Below are 27,662 nucleotides of genomic sequence, written 5' to 3' on the forward strand. Positions count from 1 at the left end.
GGGGAGAGATTCAGGGGAGGGGGTAGAAGCAGGGGAAGTAGACAGCTAATGAAGGCGGTAAAGAGGAGGGACCTACATGTCATTAGGTTTGCTGAAATACATTTTCAAAATAAGTTATGTGCACATCATGATTAAAACCTTACCCCCCCAACAGTGTTATCAAATATAACCTTTCCATTGATGACTGGAATTCAATAAAGTGGATTGTTTAGATAACTTAAACGTTCGCACTGTTAATCCTAGGGAAGCTGTGAACTGGCGCCCTCTTCCAGAGAGAGCTGTTGATGGTTGGTAAGTGACTTGAGCCAAGGGAGTCTCATCAGATTGATTTTTTTCCTGTAGTTACGAAAATGGGGGAAAAAATGCAGAATTTCACGATCGCTCGAGCACAGCTACTATAAGGGAAAAGAAACAGAGCGAGGTGGACATTTATGGCGCCTTATCAACAGATGAGGTTGTGCACATCCACTTGCACCAGCAGCGGTGGTGCTGGCATGCAGCTCACTAAACAAGCATTGGCATAGCCAATAGGTCTCGCTTTTGGGACCTTATGAGTATTTAGTTATGCAGCACAATATCCTTGGTGCAACAACACCAACCGTTGCATGGCTGAACACTTGTAAGGTCCCAAAGGCGAGACCTATTGGCTATGCCAATGCTTGTTTATATATTCACTAATTTATATACTAGTACGAAGTGTATTCCTCACCTCCAAATTTGACTAGAAGTTGTAATTCACATTACAATATAGAGCACAACGCCAGATTTGACTTTTACTTAATTATTTTTCCAGGATTTTCACATATTTGCCCAAAAGGGCAAATCACACATTTTTTTCACACCCATTCTACTTTTGCGACCGCTTGAATTTCAGAGACCTGACACACCATTTTCATTTTTTATCACCCTCCTCCCTTCTCCATAGGATTCCATTCGCTTCATTTCTCATCTTTCCAGATCCTCCCTTCCTTCTCTTCCCTGGACTACAGCACCAGACTCACTTAAAGCACTACTTTCTTGTTTAGAACCGAAACATACGAAGCTGCAATGGTGTCCCTAGCAGGCGCGTGCCCTTACGTTTGATTGACACGCTCTCGGGCCCTCGGGATCGCGCACGTCGGTCGCCGGGCGCCCATTGGCTGACGGAAGTACCAGCGTCCCCTGCTTGGCTCCGCCCACGTCCTGTGCGCGCTGGAGCGGGTGTCCTAGAGCCGCCGCCGCCGCCGCCGGGTGTCCAAGTGTTGCTGTGCCGGGCAGAGCAGCGAGAGCTCCGGGAGAGAGGATGGGGTCCGGGCCCAGGAGGCCGCTCTGACAGCCAGGCAGGGGATAAGCGAGCACAGAGGATCGAGGCCGAGCGGAGCCGGAGGCTTGATTCAGCGGGAGCCACGCCAGCACCATGTTCGCTAAAGGGAAGGGCTCGGCGGTGCCTTCGGACGGGCAGGCTCGGGAGAAGTAAGAGCGGCTTCCATTGTCCGGGGATCCCTGTGCCCGGGCCGGAGTGTGGGACTCGGCTCTGCCTGACCAGGGCGCCCCAGCCGAGATCTGATTGTTCACCCCCATTGAACACCCCCTTGAATGGACGGGTCACTGCACCCCCTGGATGGAGGGGCAGTGTTTACCTCATGGCTGGAGGGGGGGCCTGTTCACTTCTTGGACCCCTTTGATGCCTCTACTGACCCCTGGATGGAGGGGCTGCATTGTTCAATGCTTGCTTGGAGGGGGCATGTGCAGCTCCTGGATGGTGTGGCCATTGTTCACCCCTTGCCTGGCGGACCTCATTGCTATCGTCCTGGATGGAGAGTGTATTGTTTACTCCCTGGATGGAGAGGCCCCTGGATTGAGGGTCACCACTGGCGTGAACGGGGTTGCTCACCTCCTCCATGGAACACCGTTTCTGAGCCCCAAGCATGGGGAAGGGGGCACATTTTGACCCCTACTCTGCGTGTCGTTGTTGTAGCCCTCCCCAGTCCTTCACTCCTGTAATGTCCCCTACAGCCCGTCACACCGGGTGGCATGTTTATTATTGAAGCCCCTAGATTGTTAACCCCCGCGGTACCGGGCTGTTTTGGAATTGATTCCCTTGGGTGTGTGGTTGGTTGTAGTTTTTTTGTGTTGCATTTCTCATTGTGTTATTGGTGATTGCATACACTGTTTTTGTTTTACCCACAATGCTTTTATTGTTCACAGCCCTCTGTTGTTTGTTGGGGACGCCCTACAAGTCTCAAAGTTGGGGGCCCATCTTGCGTATTTATATTATTAGAGGAGTTACCGAGGGCCCTGTTTACGCGCTTATCAAGCCCTTTTATTGCACCTTTTTTGTGAGGGCTTGGTTTTGTTGTCCCAGACTAAGTATATTTTTGTGCATTCCCTGGATTTTAGTTGAAGGGGGTATTTCATTCCTGCTTCCTTGGATGTACTTTTATTTGTAGGGTGGGGTGTACGATGTTGAAGCTGCCGGCTTGAAGTGGGGGTAGTAGTTGTTTTAGTACTGGTGTCTGCACCTTTCTTCCACAGCAACGTGTATGTCTTCCTGTGCTCTTCACACTGATGCTTTGACCCCCGTGGCTGAAAACGCTCAGGCTCCATTGTTATTTATCCCTGTGTTTAGACCGCCATCCTTGTGGGTGTATGTGTGTAGTGAGGGATGCAGAGCAGTGCCTTTCTGTGTCCACATCAGCTCCCCCTTGCCCTGTGGCGATCATAATTCTTAAGGACCTCAACTCCCGCTGGGTTGCTTAACCGAGCCATCGTTGTTGTTGCCCAGTTTGCCGTTTTCGTCGGCTCCTTTGTTGGAGATCTTGGTTCCTGCTAGTTTTTGCTGCTATCCTGACCTTGGTTTATTGGGGAAGACCACGCGCTCCATCTGTCTGATGTGTTGGAGAGCTCTTGGCTTCCTTCAGCTTTGCGTGTGTTGGTGAAAGCTTTGCATACGTTTCTTTGCCTGATGTGTGCTGGGGTTTTTGCTCCCCACCAAGTCTGCTTTATTTGATCTGTATGTGGTGGAAGGGGTCGCTTGCAAAAGTTGTGGGGGGGGGGGGGGGGCTATTGTAACGTTGTGTGCACTGGGACAGTGTACGCAGCGTTTTTGTGGTGTATCCTTTGTTTCCTGACGTTACACAGCTAGCTCTTAGGCTGGAAGATGTTGTAGTGGTCCTAAATCCATATACGTGGTTTATGACATAACTTTCTACTCGTACGTATTGGGGAGATCATAGTTCTGTTTACCTGTTGTCTACTTGGGGTGATCTTAATTTCTTCTTGTCAGGGGTGTCCTGGAAGAGATGTTGGTTCCCATTATAATGGTGTTGGGTTGGGGGGTATTGGCTCCTTTTGGCAGTGCACTGGATGAGATCTTTTTGCTTGGTGATGTACTGGTGGAGATCTTGGCTTCCTTTCCCCATGTGTGTATTTGGAGGTGCAGGGTCTTGTCTCCCACTGCTCTGAGGTGTATTAGGGCCGATATCGGCTGGTACTGAGCGAGGAGAACTTGCACCCCGGGGCCCAATGGCCTTCTGCTGGTGGTGTCCTGTGGGATATGTGGGGCCTCTTCTGCCGGGTGGTGTGCTGCAGGATATATTGGCCTCATCTGCCGGATGGTGTGCTGTGGGAGATATTGGCCATTCTCTGTCAGATGGTGTATTGGGGGAGATATTGGCCACCTCTACCAGGTGGAGTACTATGTGAGATCTTGACTTCTTTTATCTGTGTGTATTGGAGGGGTGGTCTTGACTCGCACTGCTGTGTGGTGCACTAGAGAAGATAATTTGTCTCCTCTTCCAGGTGGTGTGCTTAAATCCTGGTCTTCTGCAGGATGGTGTCCTGGGCGAGATCTTCTTCTCCTCTGCTGGGTGGTATACGTGGGGAGAACAAGGCATTTTGTACTCCTGGTATTTTATGAGCACGATGCACAGCCTCACACTGGGTGCATTTGGAACAAGCATTTGCGATGCAATAGGTCTCGCATTTACGAGAGTTGAGATATTGGTATTGTAAATGAAGGCATTGTCATTTACAATGCCAATAGCTTAAGCTCTTGCAAAAGCGAGGCATATTACATTGCAACTGCCAGTGTCTGTGCTATAAAAAAATAAGCTTTAGCAGAGAGCTGTCCTGCCTCCAACAGCAGGCAGGACAATGCTATTAGAGAAAATAGTGCTCGGATGCTGTAACTGAAGCCTACAGAGTAACAACACACGTAATAGTGGATGTCGCTATGGGAGGTTACAATATGAGACAAGGCAGTACTAAGGAGGGATTACTAAGCCTATTGACCAATGAACAGCCACAGTTTACAGTGGCAATGACACAAGCCAATGAAAAAAATGGGCGTAGAGCGGGTGGAGCTTCAAGTCCTTAGCTGAATATAGCATTACTCGCAGAGCAGCACATGCGCTAACCAGGCTCGACCTGAAAATGATGGGACAAGTATTTTGTTAAAGTGTGCAATCCCTGTGCAGTTGTTCAAATTCTTGTTGGAAAAGTGTGTGTGTAGGGGGGGGCTGGTCAGAAAGGGTAGTAGGAGCGTGGATGTTTGGATCATCTTTTCTTGTAGTAAGTCTATACACCTTCTTTTTGTTAGTCTCCAGGCATCTCAGTTTGGTGGAAATGGGCGAAAAAAGAAAGTTCTTTAGATTTATCTTCCCATCCAGAGAAACGTCAGTTGTGTATCTCTTTAGCAGAGAATGCTGCACCCTGTTCTTTGTAGGTAAAGGAAACATGGATGCTATTTTCAATTAAGCTACAAATCTATCACAGGATTCTCAGGACCCCTCTCTGGGAAAATGCCAGTAGTGGGCCAGAATCCTCAGTGCTTTTGAAACCTCAGGATGCCTCTTAATGTTGGACGACTATTGGCATTTCTATCTGTACTGGGGAAGTGCTGGATACCCACTCCATCCTTGGGAAGGACTATGACACATTTTTTCTTTTTAATATATTGGGTGACTTTGTCTGACACCACTCAGCGGTTGGACTCTGGATGCTGGGTGATCGTTGGCCTGTTTTCCTACCATAGCTATCATTTATCATACTGTTGTACTGGGGATTCTTTTAACTTCCTCTCTCATTTTCCAGCCTATGCCCCCTCTTAGTTTGGGGGTGGTAACCGTCAATACATTGAATCAGGCATCAGTGCAGTGGATCAGCCATGCACACTAGAGGCTACAGTTAACCCTGTGACCACACATCTGTTGGCAATAAGCCATGAAGATTCCACGTCATCATTGTGGGGTCTGCCTTAGGTTTGGGTGGGAGACTTGCATGCGGTGGAGTTGATTTGTTTGTGGCGGAGCTGGTTTGACTGTTTCAACTTCGTTTTCAAGCACTTGTAGCCATCGGCTTTTGGAAACGGATTAAAACAAAGAAGCACAGTAATCCTCGCCAAATGTGTTAACCTTTAGAATTCAAAATTTGTTGGTAATGCAAATACTAACTGAAGGAGGGGTGGATCCAGGCGGTGGCTGAGCACCGCATCCTGTTTGACAGTGCTGTTGGGGGAGAGGCACTTTCATATACAAAGGAGACTGTTCTGTCCCAGATAAGACTTTTATCCCTGATAAGTCCGTCTCTACGGGTTTGTGTGTCTTCAGGGGGCGCGGGGGCATGTGATGTAACATGGTTATACTCTTTATTCAGCTGCTTCTCTTTATTGTCCTTCCACAGATTAGCCTTGTACGTCTATGAGTATTTGCTGCATGTCGGAGCCCAGAAGTCCGCACAGACGTTCTTGTCAGAGGTAGGTGTCCTACATTTACTTTGAGCTTTCATTGCAAATCAGGGGGTATTGTTTGCACCATTGGTCACTTTTGTTTCCTCTTGGGTTTGCATCTATGCCACTCTGTTTTAGGTGACTTCCATGGCCGTTGAATGAATATTGCAACCCTTCACCTGTTTCTTTTTGTTTTGCAGATCCGGTGGGAGAAAAATATCACGTTAGGGGAACCTCCTGGGTTTTTACATTCATGGTGGTGGTAAGTGACTAGCAGTCGGTTCTTTTTTTTATGGAGCTGTGTACTCTGACACCACGAACTCACAGAAGAAGTCTTTTATGGACTTTAATATCTGCATTTAGTAGGCAGGATATGCTTCCAATGGGGATTCGAACACCAGACACCCCCTCCGGTAGAAAGAATAGATCTGAGCATTTTTTGGAGCTCACCCCTTTATTGTTGCCTGGAATGTCATTTTAATAACTTGTTGAATATAAGACTTGATACTGCAGATCTACGTTTCCAAGCGCTGTATATAGCGGATGTATTGTCGCCCAATTGATCGTACTGGGATGCTGTTCAAGTGATGGGAGGCTAATTCGTCCTTGCAGGGTGTGAACTTGTGAGCTTCCGATCACTGCTTTGGTTGAGTGGCAACTGTTAGCAGCGAATATATGATGATACAACGAATTCCGTTGCAACGCATGCCTTTACCACGCATGCGTTACAACGGAATTCGTTTACCACGCATAAACATTTCCTCGACTATTAGCGTGGTGACGTCATACGTCGTTAAGAGAAAACGGCATTTTTTTCCCGATTTCTCTTAAACGACTATGATGCCGACGTGACTTATAGTGAGTTGTTTTATTTGGGGGGGAGACCCCCCCCAAGCCCCCCCCTTTTTTTTTGTACCTTTACCACATATGCCTTTACTACAAATATCGTAGTAAAGGCATGCGTGGTAAAAGCATTAGTGGTAACCACGCATGCGTTGTACTGCATGCGTGGTTAAAGATTACGTGGAAACGGCTTCGTTGTAAAGGCCGTTTCCCGTTAGCAGCTCATTGGGGTACCCCTTCACCTCCACACTGCACCATCACTGACCGGGTTCAGGAAGGGTTTCAATATCTGGATGTTCAACTGAGACCAGCAGCAAGCGCCTGGAGACCCTCTGGGGTGACAACGATCGCTTTATGCAGTGATTGATTGATTGGGTATCACTTCAGCTATTCAGGGTCACGATCTGTTCATCATACGTGTTCTGACTTAAACTTGTTAGGGTGCTTCTCTTGCCGGAAAGGAGTTGTACGGTCCACCAAACCACATATGACCTGTTTTCTATATTGTGTAATTGAAAGGGAGAGTCATGCTCCCTAACTGTGTGTGCAGCTTGTTGTCGTACAGGTGCTGATGCTTCATGCATCCTAAATAGACCATGTTTTATCGTTTAGGCTAATTGAATAAAGGCCAGGTGGGGTAAACATCATTTATATCAGTGTTGTTTCCGAACAGTTTCGGCCCATTAGAACAAGTGTAAAGTTTACAGTTTTTGTTGCGAGTGCATAATCGGTACCAGCTGCAGTTCTGTGTAGAAAGCTTTTCTGGGGTACATAGGAATGTGTATTGGTAGTTTCTCTTTTACTTTCTGTCGTCACGTTAGGTGCTGCAGGTTAATATTTCAAGGCCATATGGTGTGTGGCTCAGAAATAGTGACTGGTCCATTTCTACTACTAATGGCTTGGCCCAAGTCCTTCATTAATTTACATTTTTAAGTAGTTCATATGAGAGTTTTTTTTAGGGGGGGGGGGTGGGGCTCAGGGGTGGATTTACACCGTCCCCAAAGGAGAGAGCTGTGACTCGCCATGCAACAAGGGGCACACTTCTGCTGCCTTTATCCTAGCCTCCCCCCAAAGAGCTCTCTGTCTCGTTTCCCCCACACAACTACCCACCCACCAAGGCAATTTTTCATTTAGCTGTGGAAGACTGCTATTCTGTTGTTGCCCATGGATCTGGACTCTATTTTTTGAATGGAATGGAATGGAATTATGAAGGACCTTCTTATTAAAAAATAAATAAAACATATATTTATACACCCAAACATACGTAGGAGCTTTCAGCTAGTCCTCTCCATCTATTTGTTTGTTGTCATGCACATTTTTTCTTCAAACCACTATAGCATGGAGCAATAGGTCAGCCCACTTAATTCATTGGCCAACTTCACTGTGACTGATGGCATCTGCTTCTGGACAATATGCACACCTGCACCAAGAGTTTCCTACACTACCAACTACCAGAGACATTTAGGGCAAAGTGTGCTTTGGGCGACCCAAAAACTATACATATAAGCAAAAATACTGTCCGGCAACCCCAGTACTTTTGCCTTTGCAATGCTTGTTTATAAATGACGTGCCTCCAATTTTTATCACCCTGTTGTCTAAGTTGAACCTTTATTGGTTAGGTTCCCCTTTTGGCTACCTGGGTGCTACAAGTCAGAGTAGCTGAGTTATTTGATTTTAACAAACCATTTTGACAATGTGCGGGCGGCTTGCTGTCTTGCGCATATGTTTATGCTGCAGGTCTGGTTAGTTTGTAAAGTTATTCCAATTTTACTGTATACCTTCCACCAGTGATCTCAAAACTGAATTGAATCTGCTTCTGCTTTAAAGCACGGTGCTCCAAAGTCGGTCTTGGAGGGCCGAATCCATGCCAGATTTGAAGATATCTACGTTTATCTAAATGCTAAAAATCTGGCCTCAGAGGAGCTGCAATCATGTAATGTGCTGTGTTCCTGCTTTTGCTGATAATTGTTTTCTGGGTTTTTTCTGGGCAAGTAATAATTAGTAACGTGATCTCCCCTTTTCTCCTTTCTTGCTACAGCGTGTTTTGGGACCTGTACTGTGCAGCTCCGGAAAGGCGAGACACTTGTGAACATTCGAGTGAGGCCAAAGCCTTTCACGATTATGTGAGTAACCATTTTTTAATCCTCCTGATAATTATAGGGTTGAGTGGCTCTAGCGTGCCGTGTAGGGCGAGCGCGCAGCCCAGCTGGCAGGCCCTTTTGGGAGTTATGCCCAATGTCTTTATCTTGCAACGCAGCCAGTGAGCTTGGGATCAAGCTTGCTTCTGTTTTGAGAATGGGACATTCTAGGTGTCCATTGTAAATAGTGTTCTTGTTTCCATTGCCTCCATTGTTATTATTCGTGTGAGATCTTGGGATGACATTAAGTGATTGAATTTAGTCTGGACTTGGAAATGCCACCTTTCACTACCACGTGCTGGCATTTGCTCTGACCTTTTCAGATGTCCTGCTCTTGTGAGGTTTCAAGCACACGCTTTTCTGCATGTATGCAGTGTTGGTATCACACTGTAGCTCTGTGTTTAACTGTATGCCTTATTCAGACTTTGTTCACTTCACCGAATCGCTTGAGACAAGCCACTTTTGGAGTAAATTAGGGTTTCATGTAACTTACCTCCTTCACTGCACTCACATTCCCATTGCTGAATGAACCACAGAAGTTTCTTCTGGAATTCTACGGTTTGTAAGTTGGCTGCTTGTTGTTTATTGTCGATATAGGGTAATGTGTGTGTGGGATGGGCGCAGCTGGCACCCGATGGCACGTGTGCTGTTTCTTTGTCTGCATCTTTGGATGAGCAGCTTTCCACCGTGTACGCAGGCTCTCAAGGCAGGTTTATCTATGCTCCACTGAAAGGCCATAGAAGAGTACAATGTAAAAAGGCATAGGTGATGCATGGCACCAGGAAGGTAAACGTTGACTACTTACTAAAAAGCACTTCACGAGACAAAGGGACATCTGCAGAAAATATGCTTACCTGTTGATGTGTGCTCGTATGTGTTTTTTGTTCATGTTATTTGCAAACGATTTTTTTCCATCTAGCCACAGAAAAGGAAAAATTGGGATTTTTGCCGGATCCATCTGCCCAATCTCCAAGTGATGAGAATAATGTTTTTAAGCCAAACTTCTATCATGCAGATACTCTCCTAAGTGTGTGTTTTGTCTTTTTGTACATGTTGCTGGTTTAGGTAATCAATCTTTCCACTTTTAACAGAACTACAGTGGAGTAATGAGAGCTTTTGTTTTTTGTCTCTTTTAGCTGCATGCTTTCTGTCCTAGAAATATCTCTTCAAAGCACTGTAGGTGTTTATTGTTTGCTTGTGGAACTTTACACATGGATGTCTCAGTTGAGTCGAGGGATGCAGAACTTCCCATGGGTGTGGGTCAGAGTCCCTGGTAATTTGGCTATTGCCTCTTGCCACAGACAGCCTGTCGCAATTGATGCTGCTGGTTTTATGGGCATTAGAGTGGGCTGGTCAGGCCGAAAGTTGTAATAAAGTACACTTTGCACAGGGATTTCTGCCGGAGTCAGGAGAGGACAGTCTGTAGAGAGGTGATGCAAGCTGTAGAGTACAGCCCTTGCATGGCCCTGGGAGCCTTGAATTCTACCTCAAACTTGATGCATGCTAGTTGTTTCCTTTTCACAGTCTTGTTTGGGCACCTGGGGACCCAACAGAAACGTAATTGTGTTTTGATTCTATTTTTTTAATCGATTGATCAGATCGTTATTTTCCTATAGATTGATGCTATAATGCAAAGGAGTTGTGTGGGAAGGCGTAATGCATTACATTCTTTTGCCAGCTTGTGGAGTTTTTTACTCTTTCTAGCTTACTCCATCGGACGGGTTCGTACTGATTTATCCTCGGAACATCTTTGCTTAGTCCATGGCTTGGAGTTTAGTTTTGCCATCGTCTGCGTGGTTCTCGTAGTGAAGGGCCACTTTTCTCTCACACTAAATGTGGTGCCAATCTGACATCGGTGCCCCTCACGAATACAAAAGATGCACTCCTTTGCACATTTAGTTCAAGATGACCAGAGCGCAGTTTTGCAGACCATGCGCTGGCCAAAATGAACTGTTATACATACCATGTGCTACAAAAAATATGGTTAAAATCCTGTATTTAAGTAACTAAGAATTGAACACATATTTAATCCTGACAATGCAGACAGAAAGGAGCTCTCTTACACGGGGCAAATGCGGGGCGCTTCTGTGTTAAACCTGCCTTTTCCACCCGTGAACGAGTTTTAGCTCGTTACTGTATTTGTTGGCTAATTTTCGAGACACAGATCTTTGCACATCACATTACTACGATAAACTAGTGTCCTTTTCGTTTTGTTACTTTGCTGTTGCAGGAAGGGAGGATATAGCATTTGTACTTGCATGGCTAGGTATATCCTTTGACTTTTGCCACATAATTTGGGGGTTGCTCTGAATGCCAGTGTTTTCAGGGTGATGTTCTTGACGCAGATTAAGCTTGACTGAGCAAAATGTACACATTGACCATTGGTGCTCTGAAAGTGGGTTGAGAAGGTTGGTGTCGGAAGTAGCGAAACAGCAATTTTTTCTGTTTTTCTTGCACCCTGTAAGTTAACCTCCCTGCAAGAGGATGTCTGACCCCTCTTTGGGCTAAGTGGGAGAGTGGCATTACCTCTGGCCCTCCACATAAAGATCTTGTAGACGTTGAGTACTATGTTGCATGATGGTCACCAGCAATCTGCAGTGAGCTCTCAGGATTTAGGGTGGTGGGTGAACCTGATGCTAGATGCCTCAGAGTCTCCTCCTTTCACCGGAAGGTGATCTGCCACTTCTTGCATCAATCGGCTTTTGTTCTTGTAAGAATGTGGTGCAGTTGCCATTTGTTTGTGTTTGATTACCTGGCATTATTGACAGTGCAGACACTGACTCGTGAGTGTGAGAGGATTCTGAAACCACTGCATTGTTTCTGGCTGGTCCAAATGGAGTGAGCAGTGTTTACTTGGTGAGAACACCTCGTCCTCTGAAGGCCACCTCATCTGATGTGACTTGGCTATCTGTGCTCCGGTGCTGGCATGGCCTGTTCCTTTTGTTTGGTAGCTGGCAGACTTTGGAGTGTTGTCACAGAGTGTGCGTGCTCTGCAATGGAAAACCGATGTTGCCACTGTTATACCTTGAACTTTATTTTGGGAATGATCATTATTTTTGGGTTAGGTTTTGATTCTACATCTGTAAGAGAGTATGAGAGGATTGCAGAATCCTGAGTTTTCACTCAGAGTTCTACAGACTTGAACAAATACACGTGTTAGTAATGTGGTACACCTTGTACTGACTCATGGTTAATATGGGACATGATTTAGTGTGTGAAGAAAAGGGCTGGTCATGGGTTAGTCAACCCTGTTGGAAGCACCTTAAGTTCATGCTGAATTTAGAACCCGGGTATGTTTTGAAGTTGACCTTCCACCCGACTTGCCATGCTAGCCATTATATGCCTCACAAGACTGGTTTCCCTGCTTGAGCTGCCATTAGATTGGTACTGATCTTGCCCATATTCCAACAAAGTAGCTTGGCAAAGCACGTAATGCTGCCAATGGCCTTGTATACCAAGACTGCCCTGTGAGCAAAGGATTCAACCGGAAGCGTTGCAAGATTTTGGCTGTTCAATGCTCATACTACTAGTGAGCATGGCAAGCAACTAGCAGCATTGCAAGAACATGGGCTGGTGAATGATCTTTTCATACGTGAGCATGGAATACAACTAGCAGCAATGCCATGGGAAGGTATGGGAACATTGATTGTTAAAAGGTTGTCTTATATAGTATGTCATTACCACATGACGGTGTGCTTTTATTGGCTGTATGTAGAGTTTTGATACCCACAAGAATTGAATGCTGCAAGCAGCATTGTTCAAAGCACTGTCACGAGCCCTCAAAGTATCTGCCAACCTGTGGTTTCAGATTTCAGCAAGTCTGTTTGGCAGGTGTACCAATTTATACTATCTCTCTTCTACATAGGCACGTTGTACATGCTTCCTACACCAGGCCAGCTACTTGATGGCCCTTATCAAGCAGTTGAAGGAATCTGCAGTGTTGGAACAAAGCATCTAGTCCATGAACTCGTTTTTTCTGGCCTGAACATGTTTCTAAGAGTTTTCATAGGCGCTGTGCAGTGTATCTTCGAGCCGTTGGTGTGTACACTTGGAATTGCTGAGTGTATCTTGCTTGGACTAGGGGCGGAACACAGGACCCTGCGGAGCAGGAGGACCCACAGCCCTTCAGGGGCCCCCATTCCACCCACGGACATTTAATGCTTGTGGAATATAGGTGACACTGGGGCCCCGTCGTTTTTCATTGGGTCACTGGCTTTGGGCACTTGGGCGCAGTCTGATGGCAGCGCTTGTTGCCTCTTTTGTCTCAGCCATACCCTCGATCCTTAACGCCTGGCCTTGTTCTGTCCTCGTGCCTGCCTTCCAGTCTGGATATCCTATGAGGCCCTCTGCACCTTTTCAGAGTTGGTGGGATTTGTAGAGCTTGACGGAGTTTCAAAAGCCACATTATCTTGGGGGATTGATGGTTGCAGCTCAACATTTCAGCAAGCTAAAAGCAACACAGTTGGAGAGGCTGGGAAGAACTTTTTCAGTTCTCATGCAGGGCTCCGCTCTTACATCTCTTAGTTAGGTACCTGAACCATCTCTGCCTTTTATCACTTTTTGGATAAGGGTCCTCTTGAGTGGTCTTTAAATGATGCTTGAAACTTATTGCTTTTGGTGTTGCCACTGGCTTGTACGGTGTCTGAGGGGAGGTAGTTTTGGAATTAGGAATAAAATATTACCTTTTTGATATTATCTAACAGTTTATTATTTTATGTGGCTGTTCTTGATGTCTACTTAAACCTGAAACATTTCTCCTGGTACTCATTCTTGAGCTTCAGGACTCACCCCAGGATCTCGAGGCACAGCCTGTTCCCCTGCCTCTGTACCCACACCTTCATTTGCTGATGGCAGAAGGGATTATTTTAGGTCTGCAAGTTTTGATCCTTCTTTCTTCCAATCAGTTGGTCTCTCCGAACATTCCAGAACTAGGATCAAGTCTTTCACAGTGTCCACTTAGATGTATTCAATTAAATCAAATTCATTAACCACTCCGGTCACCAAAGTCGTACACCTTACACAATGCTCTTACCATGAGCAGTTCCATGCTAATGAATTGTCAGGGACCCCGTAAGTCTTTTGAGCCCAGTGTGGATCTGAAGGCGGGGTATTTTGCATTCTTGGGTGCTGCAAGCTCCCAGTAGTAGTTGGAGCACCCGTGATGTACCCAGCCACTGTGATGCTAGTTCTAGGCTGGTCACTGGGTGACTTTTCCAAGATGTGAGCCCATTGTAGAACGTTGCAGGTTTAAGACTTTTCTTTAAGTAATGTGCGATTAAAGTATGTTCTATAGATCCTTCCTATGTGTTTATCTTTAACCAAAGTCCTAGATTCCTCTATGCATTATCCTATGGAAGCACATCTGTGTCGAATTTTGCAGTTTTCTACCAGATTTAGCTCAAGGGTGCTTTTGGTTTGCTTACCGTTCTAAAGCGTTTATACTTTTATCTATACTACCCACCATGAAAATGTATAGTTTTGAGAAGTAACATTAATCATTTTGTCGAGTTGAACTTCTCACACATCTACTGATATCTTGTTATTTATTTCCTGGTGTCATTTAAAGAAACAGTAAACCCAGGATTAATGTGGGATGTAGTATATTTTATATGTAAGACCTAGGTACCCTCTATGGATACCACGTGATAGGTCTGGGACAAGTGGGAAGTATGCAAAAGAATATCCCACTCGACCTGTATAGTCTTAAATACATGTCGTGATCAAGAGAGAGAGAACATGTAAAAAAAAAAATTCAGGACAATATATAGTAATTACAATCAATATATAAAGTGCTATACACATCTGTACAGTGCTATACAGTATACTACAATAAATAATATCAATTCTATTTCAGCCGTCCATTTGAATTCATTTGTAGGGAGCGTTCCAGAGCCCCATAAGAAGCAATACAGGTCGAGTGGGATAATTTTTTACATTTTTTTTGGTTAACTATATTTTAGGCAGTGTGTCTAGGATACAAAACGGCTAACCATGTAGTATGGTCCAATATTTCCATTTGTGGGCTCTGATGAAATCATGATGACATTCGAGATGGCAATTTAGTGCCATATTACACATAACCCTTTTTTTAAAATTACCTGATTATTTTGGGGTAGTTAGCCAAACTTTCAAGAAAACAGCTACTTTAAGCTAACACTGGGAACTGAATATAGTTAAAATGTTTAAGTTGCGTTTAGCTTTTGTGATTAAATTGTTGATAAAAACAAACAGTGGTCACTAGTCAGGGACAGGGTCAGTAAATGTTTGCAATTCTATGGCTGTAGTGTTTACCAAATAATTATGGATTTTGCAGATTTCACAAAAATGTTTCTAGCTCAGATTAAATTCCAAAGAATGTGCTGCATAATTTATATATTCGTTTTATTTACTAGTAACATTTAAAAAATGCACCGCTTGAAATGCAGGTTTTAATCCAGGCACATAAGACATTACCTAAACAAGCATACCTGGTTTCCACCTATAAACCAGTCCTAGTAATCGATTTGGATTAACTGATGAAATGATTATTGCAATATGTTTCTATTACATATTTCTATTACATAAATCTCCCTGAAGGAAGGAGCATTGTATGGTCCGAAATCCATTGGGTTTATGAAATTTTCGGGGTTTGCTTGTTTTGATGGCCTTTGTGATCATGGACAGAGAACACGCTCTGTTTCACACCTGCAACAGAATAAACTTAAGAAACTGGGCTTTTGTTTCTACATAAATTAGCAGGAGTGTGGCAATTGGATTTTTTTCAAGCGCGATTGTGTCGTGCTGGGAATAAAGGTCTTAACTCTTAACTAGGTCTCACATTTGTAACTTTTCATACCACTGTTGTTTTTTTCTGGCTGATTCTCTGCTTTGACCATAATGTGTGATCCGGAACATATCACTTTTAATAGCTGCACATGGTTTTGCCTCTCTGCCAAAAGCTGAAAGTAGTGAATTTAGAGTACGCACTGGATGATAAACATAATGAACCCTAGACCTTTTGTACCGTTCTTTGTGTATAAAGAGCAGGAAATGAGGCACCAAAGCTTGTTTTTAAACCGCTGTGCCATGCAGTGGTGCAGAGGGCTGCTGTTGGGTGCATGCTTTGCTTTGTGCTGCACTCCTCGGTTGGATGTGTGTCCAGGCTCCCAGTGGGCCTTTGCTGGGGTGTATGTCTGGCTGTTCCTGCCGCCTGTGCCAGTGTGCGCGTGGTTCTGTGCCACCATGGCACTCCTCGCGGAGAGGAGGGGTCCCTGGCACATCTTCCTTCATGCACGAACACGGCCCACTGTAGCAACGGAGTGAATGTAAACCGTGCGGGCCCGCTGCCGTAAGTCCTCTACACGCCAGCCTAAATATTTATCCCGTTGTGCCCTTAATGAAAACAAATTGTCAACAGTTGCTCCGTAACTGACTAAATTGAAATCTGTAATTAGTCAATTAGATTAAATAGGTGGCACAACCTGGTTGCATCGTGCTAGTTAGGTTATTGAGAGGGTGTGATGTTTAATTACAGAATGCTAATTTTGACAGTTTTTCAGATGAAAGCAGACGTTCTCCTGGTCTGTTTTTGTTGTATTTTTTTATAATTGAGAAATCATTCGGTGCACGTGATGGATGCTAAGAAGCAGGGAGGCCGGCCCACTTTGCGGCTGATTTTATACAGAGAATTGTAAATAAGCACTGGGAAAGAGGGCTTTATGTTCAGCAGTTCCTTTCCGTTTTAGTTCCTGGGTCCCTGTCATCTGAGCAGTGTCTTCCTACATCCAAGACTCTAGAGAAAAATACCATATTTTAGGTCGTAAACGCCTTGGTTTGTGTTTCAGGCTTCAATAGACACCCTTCTAAAATGGCGGTCTTGCTGGCTAATTCATTCTGGGCATTAATTTTTACCACTATTGCTTACATTTTTTAGGGGGGGGGGGGGGGTTCTGGTTACAGGCCGACGTGGTTTTTGTTAGGCCTCGTATTTGCACAGTACATCACACAACGTAACAAAAAAGAGGCTTATAGTCGTCTCTTTGGCAGGATTTAAGTATCTCTGAACAGGCTGGTGTTGGCTTCCAAATCCCTTCACATCTGTGGAGGAGACGCACACATCAGGCTTTCTTGCCTCATGTGCACTATGACTGTCTTCCCGTGTGCTTACCAGTTCTATTTTCTGACACACAACAGTCCAGTGTTGGTCCAAGAGCGCAGTATCATTGCCACATTTCTTTCTTTATTTATTTATTTTATTTAGAAAGTTTTATATAGCGCGGACAAGATCTTTGCAGATATCAGAGCGCTTTACAAAGAGGGGTACATGAGGGAGCATAGTCAGACAGATATATCAATAGATAAAACAGTACAAGTAGGTGGCTGCAAAGCCAATCATGTGAGTAATAAGATAACAATACAAATAAGCAAAGGGGTCAAACATGTAGTACAGATCGGTGCATAGTATTAACAGAGTTCGAGATAATAGTTCAAGTGTATTTAGCCATGAGGATAGCTTTTACTTCATTTTTAAAGAGTGTAGTGGAAGAGATAAGCCTGGTTTCGGGAGGGAGTGAGTTCCCTATCCTAGGCGCCATTCCTGAGAAGGAGCGCTTATATGTGTTTTCCTTCCGGAATCTTCGAGGTTTCAGCAGAAGATTGTTTGTGCCTCTAGTGTTTCTAGCTCCGCCAGAGATTGTCAGTTTCTGAGCGAGGTAGCCGGGTGAGTTTAGGTGTACCGCCTTGTGTGTCATGCAGGCGATTTTCAGATGAATTCTGGCTTCAAAAGGCAGCCAATTCAGGGATTTCAAGTCAGGGGTGATATGGGAATGCTTTTTTGATCCAGTGATGAGTCTCGCTGCAGCGTTTAGAGAAGCTCTTAGGGGTGCGGTTGAAGTTAGGGGGAGTCCGCAGAGGGCGATGCTGCCGTATTCAATTCGGGGGATGACTAGTGCTTGTACTGCGGTTTAAGAGTCTTTGGTTGGGAGGAAGGGTTTGAGTTTCCTCAGAGTATTGATCTGGAAGTTTGCTCCCTTTGTTGCCTTGCTGATATGTTGCTGCATGTTGAGATTGGTGTCAAGTGTTATGCCTAAAGATTTTGCTGAGTCCACGATGGTGGGTTGGACATTGAGTGCGGTTAGGTGTTTAAGCCAAATTTGAGTGGTGGAGATCTTCGCTGGAGGTGAGATCAGAAGGAACTCTGTTTTCAGGGCATTGAGTTTGAGATGATTATCGGCAAGCCAGGATTGGGTGCATCTGATCGTTGAGTTCAAGAGCAAGATGTCTTTGGGGGACTGTAATTTGAGATAAAGTTGGGTGTCATCAGCGTACATGTGAAAGTGTACATTGGATGCTTGTAGCAGGGTAGTGAGAGGTTCCATGACTAGGTTGAACAGAGTTGGGGATAGCGAGGATCCTTGGGGGATGCCTAGCGTTACAGGTATTGGCGAGGACATCAGGTTATTGCTCTTGAATTTCTGCGACCTGTTGTGAAGAAAGGAAGTGAACCACTTGAGAACAGTTCCAGATAAACCCATTCTTGTGTTTAGTAGTTCTAGTAAATTCTCATGTTTAACGGTGTCGAATGCTGAAGAGAGATCAAGAAGGATGAGGAGGCAGGTGTCGTTTTGGTCTAGCATTTGAAGTGCGTCGTCAATTATGTGAGTCCTAGCAGTTTCTGTACTGTGCCCTGCTCGGAAGCCTGACTGGTGAGGGTTGAGGAGATCAAATTGTTCAATGTGTTTAGTCAGTTGTAGTTGTGCGCATTTTTCCAGCAGTTTGGCGAGAGTGGGGATATTGGTAATGGGACGGTAATTGTTGAGGTCAGAGGGGTCGGCTGTAGGTTTCTTTAGTAGAGGTGTGACTTGACCAACTTTGAGGGAGTAGAGGCTTGCGTCAATGAGGAGATCACTCTTTATGTTATCAGTTTTTTGGATAAAGAAAGCAGCGAAGTCTTCACAGGAGGGTGCCTCACGCACAGTGTTGACTGGTTGGGGTTGACCCTTGGATTGTGATCTGATTAGCTCAAACAGTTTTCTTGGGCGGTTTTTTGCTTGGTCGATCTGGAGGCTGAAGAAGTCTGATTTTGAGTGTTTTATTTTCCTGAAGTAGGCGTTTCTCTTTTTCTTCAGATCTTTTAGGTGCATTGCAGAGGGCGCTGATCTCCAGGTACGCTCTGCCATTCGCATGTCTCGTCTATCCTCATTGAGACTCCCGTCGTACCATGGATTGGAGATTTTAGTAGAGACTCTTTTTAGCTGCATAGGTGCAGCCTCACTAATTATTGAGGTCATAGCGTTGAGATAGTGGTCAGTCAGGGTTTGAACGTCCGTAGTGCCAGTCGGCGGGAGTAGGAGATTGCAACTGTTAGGGGGCAAAGAGCCTGGGTTGAGTTTTTTCATGTCTCTTTTCCAGACTTTGGGCTTGGAGAATTGAGCCGGGTTGACTTTAACCCCTTCCACACTCATGACGAGCTGGGCTCGTCATGCAGTAGCCTCCCAGCACGCTCATGACGAGCCCAGCTCGTCATGAATAATGGGTTTTTGCATATTCCAGCACAGGGCTGGAACTCATCGAGCATCGATGTGGTTAACTTTTTCATTGATCAAGAATGTGACAATATGATGATCTGACCAGTCACAGGGTTGGATGGACTCGAGTTGGATAGAGTCATCTTTGGAGATGATCAGGTCGAGTATAGAACCTTTCTCGTGGGTCGGGCTGTTGCATATTTGGGTGAGGTTAAGGGCATCGAGGAAACTTTTAAGACTATTTACCACCGCGTCCTTGCGATCGTTCCAGTGGAGGTTGAAGTCACCAAGGTATATTTGGGTGAGCTGCCGTCCGGAATTGGTTGAGATCATATCCATGATTTGTTGGGAAAAGGTGAAGTTGTCCCTGGGTGGGTGGTAAATGCTGTGAAGAGAGCATATCGGTTTGCCCTCACTGATAATGTCGAGGCAGATGTATTCCCAGGATGTTGGGGATGGTAGGGAGGTGGAATTGACTTTCAGAACAGAGAGGTTGGTCCTGTAGATGCATGCAATTCCACCACCTATTTTTACATTGTGGGGAGAACGCAAACTATAAATGATTGTCAGTAAGAATCACCTAATGTTATCTCCAGTACTCTCAAGAAAATATTGTTGCTTTGGATGAACTATAAACTGGTGACCTACTATTTGGGTAAGCTTTCTAGTGAACCCAGTATCGAGGGGGGAGTCATTATTTTTAGAATGTTCTGTCTATGGTGAACATTTTTGTTGGTATACTGTCTTAACTGGATCTTAAAGGGACAGCACTCGCCAGGTTAATCCTTCTTGACTGATGGTCACTTTCAGGTCTTCTCAGGTAATGCTGTGTTCAGCCCTATGCTGTTTAACATATGTGACCTCCCATTAGCAGATCTGGTGAAAAGCTGTGGCATTACACTGTTTTCATATGCTGACGACACACAAATAATTTTCTCTCTGTTGTCCGAGGAGGGACACAATTCCGGAGATTTAAAACTCATGCCTTGGCCTCATCTCCTCCTGGATGAGCTCCAACTCTAAAACAAAATGGTGACAAGACCGGGATAATGATACTGGGCAAGAATCCCCAGCTCTGGGATCCCCAGCATTGGCCGGCTACTTTAGGTGTCCTTCCAGAACCAGTCAAGAAGATAAAAAAAAAATCTAAGCATCTGGCTGGATTTCACCTTGTCCATGAAACCTCAGGCAAACAAAGTAGCTTCTACATGCTTCGGCATTATGAAATGGTCCTATGGATGCTTCCTTTCTCTACCCAAAGGACAGTCATCCAGGCCATGATCCTTTCTAGGTTGGACTTCGACAATGTCCTCTATCTTGGGACAGACAAGACTGTGCTCAGACGCTTCCAAATGGTACTGAATGTTGCTGCCAGACACCTATTCCAAATGCCTAAACATGCATCTGGTCTACTTCGAGACCTACATTGGCGCACAGTAGATAATCTCATCCAGTTTAAAGTGCTCTGCTATATGCACAGAATCAACTCTCAGTTTGGACCGTGATACCTGCAGAAACTGTTATCTCTATATCATCCCTCTCGCACTCTGTGCTTAAGCAATTGGTCACTTTATGCAGTTCCCAGAATAGAACTAACTCGGATGAGTGGGTGTTCTTTTTCTTTCTTTCTTTTTTTTTTTCTTGGCCCAAAGCTCTGAACACTCTCCCCGAGTCTCTTGAGAATCTGCACCTCTTTCCACAAGGATCTGAAAACATGGTTATTTTAAGGTATGTTCCTTGGCTGTCCTCCGGTTACCTAGCATTGGGGAAACCCGCATGAGTAGCTACGCGATTTATAAAACCGTAATAATAACTGTTACGGTAAACCTGTCCACAATTTTAGATGGATACGTTATAATGTCCATCACACGGTTTCTTCTCTTCCCAGCTGTCATCTGCAGTCTTCCATTCTCCGTGGCTCTCAGTAAGAAACTGAGCATGCATGTGTAGAGTTTTAAGAAGACACTTTTGAGAAAACATAGCCTGTAAAATCTCGCCAGTGACCAGTGGAGTATGTACAAGCAATTGAAGTCCATTGATGCTATGTTTCAGCTTGCTTGTCCACTTTGTAGTTCCAGTTTGTCGATGTCCTGTTGTAGTCACTGGAACGTCTTGGGCTTTGGGAGCTGGAGAAGTTTTTGGGACCTTACAGGCCCCACTGTATGCAATGAAAGCTCTATTGTTAGAACCTGTGTCCCCGTTTTAGGGAGGAGATTCTCCATGGGAGGTTGGAATCTATTGAGGCCACATTATGGATTAGCGTGCTCGCCACGGTTATTACAACCTAGGAAAGGCCTGTTGTATCAAGCAAGCCTTGGGGTGCACCTAGATGCCGGTGAGCGCATCTTGTATCTGGTGAAGCATTTGTGGGTATTTTGATCCTGTAGATTCCTCACTGTGGACAGTGGATCCTCTGTCTTATTTGCATCCTGATACGCTCTGTTGAGCATCTGTGGTTAGTTAGAGCGATCCCAAAGGGAAGCTAGAAAATGTGTCGAGACCATCATATTCTGTGAGCCCTCTACATATGTTAACGCTTAAAGAACTAATTTTAAACAATGACGTCCCAGATTAGCAGTGCTTCTGTAATGTAATTTAGTTTTGTGAAGATGCAGTATTCTTAAGCATTGTAGTGTGCTGTTGAATATAGGATGTAATGAACATAGAAGATCTAGCACTTAGAGGAGGGATACTTATCTAGACTGAGCGTTGCAGACCGGGTTGGGTTTCCTGTGCTTCAAACCCACACGGTTGCTTCAGTGGTGTAGGATGTTTAAGGGGATGTTAGCAGGCAGCTGAAATGGCTTTTAGCGATGACTGGACCTGATCGAATATAAAAAATTATCATCCCTATATACCAGTTATGTCCCACTCTGCCCTCATTTTGCCCAGTTATTGCTGTTGAGAGTAAACTGGTTTTGGTGGTTCATTATCTGACTTTTTCACCATTAGTGAATGAAGTTTCTTGTAGTGTGGCAGACACATTTGTGTTGAAACCTGATCGAATAATCAGTGCTGAGGCTTTTGGAAAGGAAATAAATCCAAGGTCTTCTAGATGTGGCGCTGGACGTCCCAGCAGATCAGATAGAATACACAGTCAAAAGTCTCTGTTTGTTTAGCTTCTTGTTTTCACGCTGTTGGCAACTGCCCAAAAGCAAACTACACTAAGACTTGCTCCAGTATCCCAAATCACAAGCTGCTCCGAAAGCAGGTTGGTGCAAGCGCAGACCATACCCGTAATTTGGATACATGTATAGTTGCTGGTTTATTTCCCTAGTACTGTGGGATAAGTCTTGGTATTGGTTAACCTGCTAGTTCACTGTGGGTGTTTTGGTTGCGCAGTGCGGTGGGTTATGTACATGTGCTGGGTGAATTTCTGCCATTAGCGGTGTTGGAAATCTGAAAGGTGTCTTTTCCACACAATTTTGGAGCCTCACATTGACGGGAGTCAGGGTAGTGGGGATTCGAGTGTCTAGTCTGTGTTTTCTCAACAGTGCTTGGGTGGATTCATTAATATGTATGTACTCATTCGGTTATGATTCATGGGAGACCTATATCATAGCTATTATGATCATTTCCCAGTTGCGAATGGTTTGTTACCCAGTGGGTTGTTATGTGGCTAAAGTACCTAGCCCTGTTGCTTTGTTGTGTGGCTGCAGGGGATCTCTACCGTGCTGTGTGGAAGCATCCCAAAGCTTGCTAAACGTCTGTAGTGTTGTGCCCAGTGGCTTCCTAGCATGAGCTGTTGGTCTGGGATTGGTGCCTACCCTAAAGGAGGAGAGTTTACCCACCTTTACAGCTGTGTCGTGCTCGTCACCTCGGTGTAGAAGGTGGATTAGGGGGGGGCTGGATCTGTGCCAGATCTTTGGGATATTCTCTGAACGTATAGAGTTCCATTTAGATAATTTGATCTCGTCTGTAGATTTCCTGAATATCTCGACATGATATATGGGGCACCCCTGGCATAAAGATGCTTAGACTAACCTGTCCGACCTCTCTGGCCTCATGGGTTATTAACATGGCTTGCAACCAGCGAGCACAGAAGCCCGAGGGGTCACAGGGAAGAATGCGGTGTCTGCGGACCTCGAATGAATCCCGGAGACCCGCCTCACCTCAGCCAGGAGACGCCTGGGTCCGAAGCTAACGCAAGCGGTGGGGCCAATGTGTTTATTTCTGCTTTACTGCCCATGTTGCTAAAGTCGGGGTCTCTGAGTTCGCCGAGGGTCTGGAGCCATCACATATCCTCCAGGGAAAGCAGTTGTTTTCACACAGTTGCTTCTGCACCCACACTGCTGCTTGTGCCCTCAGAATGCAGATTGCGCGGGAAGTGTTTGCTTTGCTGGCAGCATGGGGGGCATGTCCTGCACCCCGACTGGTGTGAGCGAGGAATGCTGGCTTTCTTCAAGAGAATAGCTCCGTGCTTGACCGGTTCCCCTCCCCCTCTTTTGTAATCCCCTGTTTGGTAGTTGTATTGTCACGGGAGGGGGTCTGTCGGTTGAAGGAGGCGCAGGCAGCAGGAAAGGGGGGGGCGCATTTGGGGTCTAAAAAGGTGACGGGTTGGTCTTGTTTGGATAAACAAAGGTCATAACCTTCGTTGGTTTCCTCTTTGTGAGTTTTCAGGGAGAAAAGCGGAAAATAAGCTGGGTCCGGATTTGCAGTTATTATTATATAAACACGGAGAGTATTTCTCTGCACTGGGGTGCATTAAAAAGCAAACAAAAGCAGTGAACTCTAACGTGGATCGTACTTCTAGTGACCCGGAAACTGTCTTCGGGAAACTGCTGCTCTGAGAGGCAGAATGAGGGGCGGAGATGCTGCTGCTCTGAGAGGAATATATGATTATTCAACGATTTCAAGTTCCACGCATGCCTTTACCACGCGAATTTTACTTCGCATGTGTCTTTTGCACGCAGCATTTGACAACGCATGTTTTTACTCCGCAATCATAACGTTACGAAACATCTGACGTCCCATTCACATTTACATAATGATACTGATAGGCTACATGCAGTACGAAGGAAAAGATCGATGTTTTAAACAATAATAAACAGATTCCCTTACATTATATTTTTATTTTTTTCATAATGCGCTTAATTAATACCCTAATTTACAAAGTTTTGATTCATATCTTACCCCTGTACGTCTTTCACCATCAGCCCTTTCTTCCACCGACCACGGAAACAAGCGTCAACACACGTCTATCAAAACTGATAACGGACTTCTATTATGACGTGCTCTTTTCCTTCAGCGTTTTGAGGCATTGTAGATTTATTTATTAATATCCGCTTGGTTTTTTTTTTGGGGGGGAGACTCCCCCAACCCCCCCTAGCCTCCCCCCAGTCCCCCCCCCCAGCCCCTTAATCCCCCCCTCCCCCCAGCCCCCCAAAGCCAACGCAGATCGTACTTGCAGAACGACGACTGGAAGGAATACCACTCGCGTGGTAAAAACGGTCGTTGAAGGCTTACGCGTGGGAAAGACCTTTGCGTGGTGAGTGACGCGTGGTAAACGTTATGCGTGTTATTTGCTTCGTAGTAAATGATGTTTCCCCTCTGAGAGGCAGAATGAGGGTCGGGGATGCTGCTGCTCTGAGGCAGAATGAGGGTCGGGGATGCTGCTACTTTGAGAGGCAGAATGAGGGTCGGGGATGCTGCTGCTCTGAGAGGCAGAATGAGGTAGGACGTTGGCAGAGTCTCCCCGACCCGCTTGACGCCAGCACAGCTGTCTAGTGAGTGTCAGACACGCCTGTAATATCGTGTCTGTTTACCTGACGCCAGGAAAATCATTTTTAAAAATACGTTTTTAAATTGTGTATTTAACTTTTCTATTTGCTGTCACTCACTGCTTAATTTCCTTCACGGTCTTAACGCCGCACTCCTAGGGGCAACAGGGGCCCATTCCAATACAGGGAAGTCTGGGCTCGATACTCCAGCTGCCCGCCCCGTTCCGACTCGGCAATTCGTGTGGTTGAGCGGAGGGCGGACAGGCAAGAGCCAGACCTACTTCCGGGTGGAGCAGCGGTTAGCGCTCTAGGCTTTTCCTCGGAAGGGCTATTTAGCCCTCCCTCAGCTTTGAGCGCGCAGCGATCGCGCGCAGGGGTGCGCCTAAGAGCGCGCCTAAGACAAGCCGAAGAGAAGCCCGTCCGCGACTGGACGGGGCCAGGGGCTCTATTTCTAAGGATTCCGATGTTATTATGAGACATAGTCTTCGGTACTCCTCCCAGGCGCTTAAAGATCTGCAGCCAGAACCTTTGGTAGGTTGTGTTGTACGCTCTCTGTTATGCCCTGAAGGTCCATTCTCATGTTTACACTTTTGCTTTCAGGCATCTTTTACTAATCCAGATACTGGTGGTAGTGCCGAGAAAAACAAAGTTACCTACTAGGTCCTGCTCTCAAACATCCCTTCTTGATTCCTCTATCAGCCTTAATATTGAGGAAACCCCGCCAGTGAACAGTTTAAAAAGATTTCTTTTAAACATTCGCTCCCTACCAAAGCACCATCTTGAATTTTGGGATCTGGTTAATACTGTAAAACCAGATATTTGTTTCCTCACAGAAACTTGGTTAAAGCCCCACACAGTTCCTACTATTACGCTAGGGGTTCCGAAGGGATATAAGGTCCTTAAATTAGATCGTCCTGTTAAAACCGGGGGAGGTGTTGCTATAGTATATAGAGAAGAGGGTTTGAAGATCTCTCTGCTAGAACAAAGAAGTTGTCCTATGATGGAAATTATGGTCTTCAAGATCAATTCCACCCCCAGAACTCACTGGAAGGGGGCGTTAGTGTACCGTCCCCCGGGGTCAAGTGCGGGTTTCTCACTTTCCCTAGTGGAATTTTTGGCTCCATATTTAAAAGCCAAAGAAGATTTTATTCTCCTTGGAGATTTTAATGTTCATGCAGACCTCCCCTGTCACCCCGATACTGCATTATTACTTTCAGATCTTACAATACTAGGGTTAGAGATCCAAAATAAGGGTCCCGCACATATTGGTGGACATACTTTGGACCTAATTTTCACCAATTGCTCTAAAATTAAATATTGGTCAACGTCTCAAGTGAGCTGGTCTGACCATCATTTGGTTGAATTTTTTTTTGCGGTTTTGCTACACCACACCAAAAGTTTCTTCCCGCTATTTTGCGGAGATCATGGCACAAATTAACACCAGATGAACTACAGAGGGTCTGGAAGGAACCCATTTTCACAGAGATAGATAATGTGGAGTCCGGCTTAACCAAATACAATAAAGCTCTCCTAGAAGCAGTGGATCTATTGGCGCCACTGAAGCTACACAAACAGCAATCTGTATCCAAACAGGAGATATGGTATACTGAAGAACTTAGAGGGGAGAAGCAGAAGTGTAGAAGGCTCGAAAAAGCTTGGAGGAAATCACACATGGAAGCTAGTAAGAAAGAGTATACTGATGCCCTGGCCTCCTATCATAAAAACCTAAGGATGGCCAGGAGGAGCTGTCTTGCGTCACAATTGGCTGAAGCAGGCAACTCTTCCAGCAAACTCTATAAGATCCTACAGTCCTTCATAAAACCTGTGGCCTGCGAGAGTCCAGATGACTTCTCTCAAGCCCTATGTGATGAAATATAGCTATTCTTCGAGAATAAAATAGAGCTTATCTATGAGAAAATCAAGCAGTCGGGGATTGCTGGGAGTAATACCACCAGTTCCTCCCTGACATTACCTGTCTCACCTCTGCCATCTGCGTGTGCTAATATTTTACTTACCACATTTCCAGAGATTAATCTTCTCGATGCTATCTCCTTGGCCAGTCAAATTAAAACTGGATCTCCTTTAGATCTTCTGCCAGCAAAGATGGTGGGCTCTCTAGGGAATCTGCTCCTACCTGGAATTCAAACTGTGATCAATCTCTCTCTTAGAGAAGGTCATGTGCCAGGTGAATGGAAGAGAGTGGTAGTGAACCCTATTCGAAAGAACTCAGCCCTGCCATGGTCAGACCTTTCCAACCTCCGTCCTATCTCCCTACTTCCTCATATCAGCAAGATGACCGAGAAACATGTGAATACCCATCTGTCTAAGTTTATCGAGGCAGCGGGTGGTCTGGACCATTCTCAATCTGGGTTCAGACCTAACCACAGCACCGAGTCTGCTCTCCTCTCTGTGACCAATACCATCAGGATGGCACAGGATAGAGGGGGCTCCATGATCTTGGTGCTGTTGGATTTGTCCGCTGCCTTTGACACGGTATCACATGATATTCTTCTCGGTCGTCTGCGGAAGGTGGGGATAGGCGGCTCGGCTCTGGCCTGGCTTAAGAGCTTTCTCTCGGGCCGATCACAAACAGTCAGGTTGGGCTCCCATCAATCGATCTCTAGTGAGCTCACTAAGGGGGTCCCACAAGGCTCATGCCTAAGCCCCACACTTTTTAACGTGTATGTGGCCCCCTTGGCGGATATTGTGAGAGAATATGGGTTCACCCCAGTATCGTATGCTGACGATA

General features: G+C 45.4%; 1 protein-coding gene across 4 annotated transcripts in view; it reads left to right on the plus strand.

Moving 5' to 3' along the window:
- Window positions 1–1,167: 1,167 nt before the first annotated feature.
- Window positions 1,168–27,662, plus strand: part of SSBP3 (single stranded DNA binding protein 3) — a 315,215-nt gene continuing 288,720 nt past the window's right edge. For 3 of the 4 annotated variants that reach the window (XM_078670332.1, XM_078670351.1, XM_078670357.1), the window contains exons 1-4: window positions 1,174–1,452; window positions 5,662–5,734; window positions 5,908–5,969; window positions 8,589–8,673. In XM_078670332.1, coding sequence (XP_078526458.1) covers window positions 1,397–1,452; window positions 5,662–5,734; window positions 5,908–5,969; window positions 8,589–8,673 — 276 coding nt within the window. In that variant the 5' untranslated portion in view covers window positions 1,174–1,396. Of the gene's footprint in view, window positions 1,453–5,661; window positions 5,735–5,907; window positions 5,970–8,588; window positions 8,674–27,662 lie in introns of all 4 variants that reach the window. The other variant, XM_078670343.1, reaches the window with a different exon arrangement.

This window comes from Lissotriton helveticus, chromosome 1_2 (assembly GCF_964261635.1).
Source record: "Lissotriton helveticus chromosome 1_2, aLisHel1.1, whole genome shotgun sequence".
NCBI classification, from domain to species: Eukaryota; Metazoa; Chordata; class Amphibia; order Caudata; family Salamandridae; genus Lissotriton; species Lissotriton helveticus.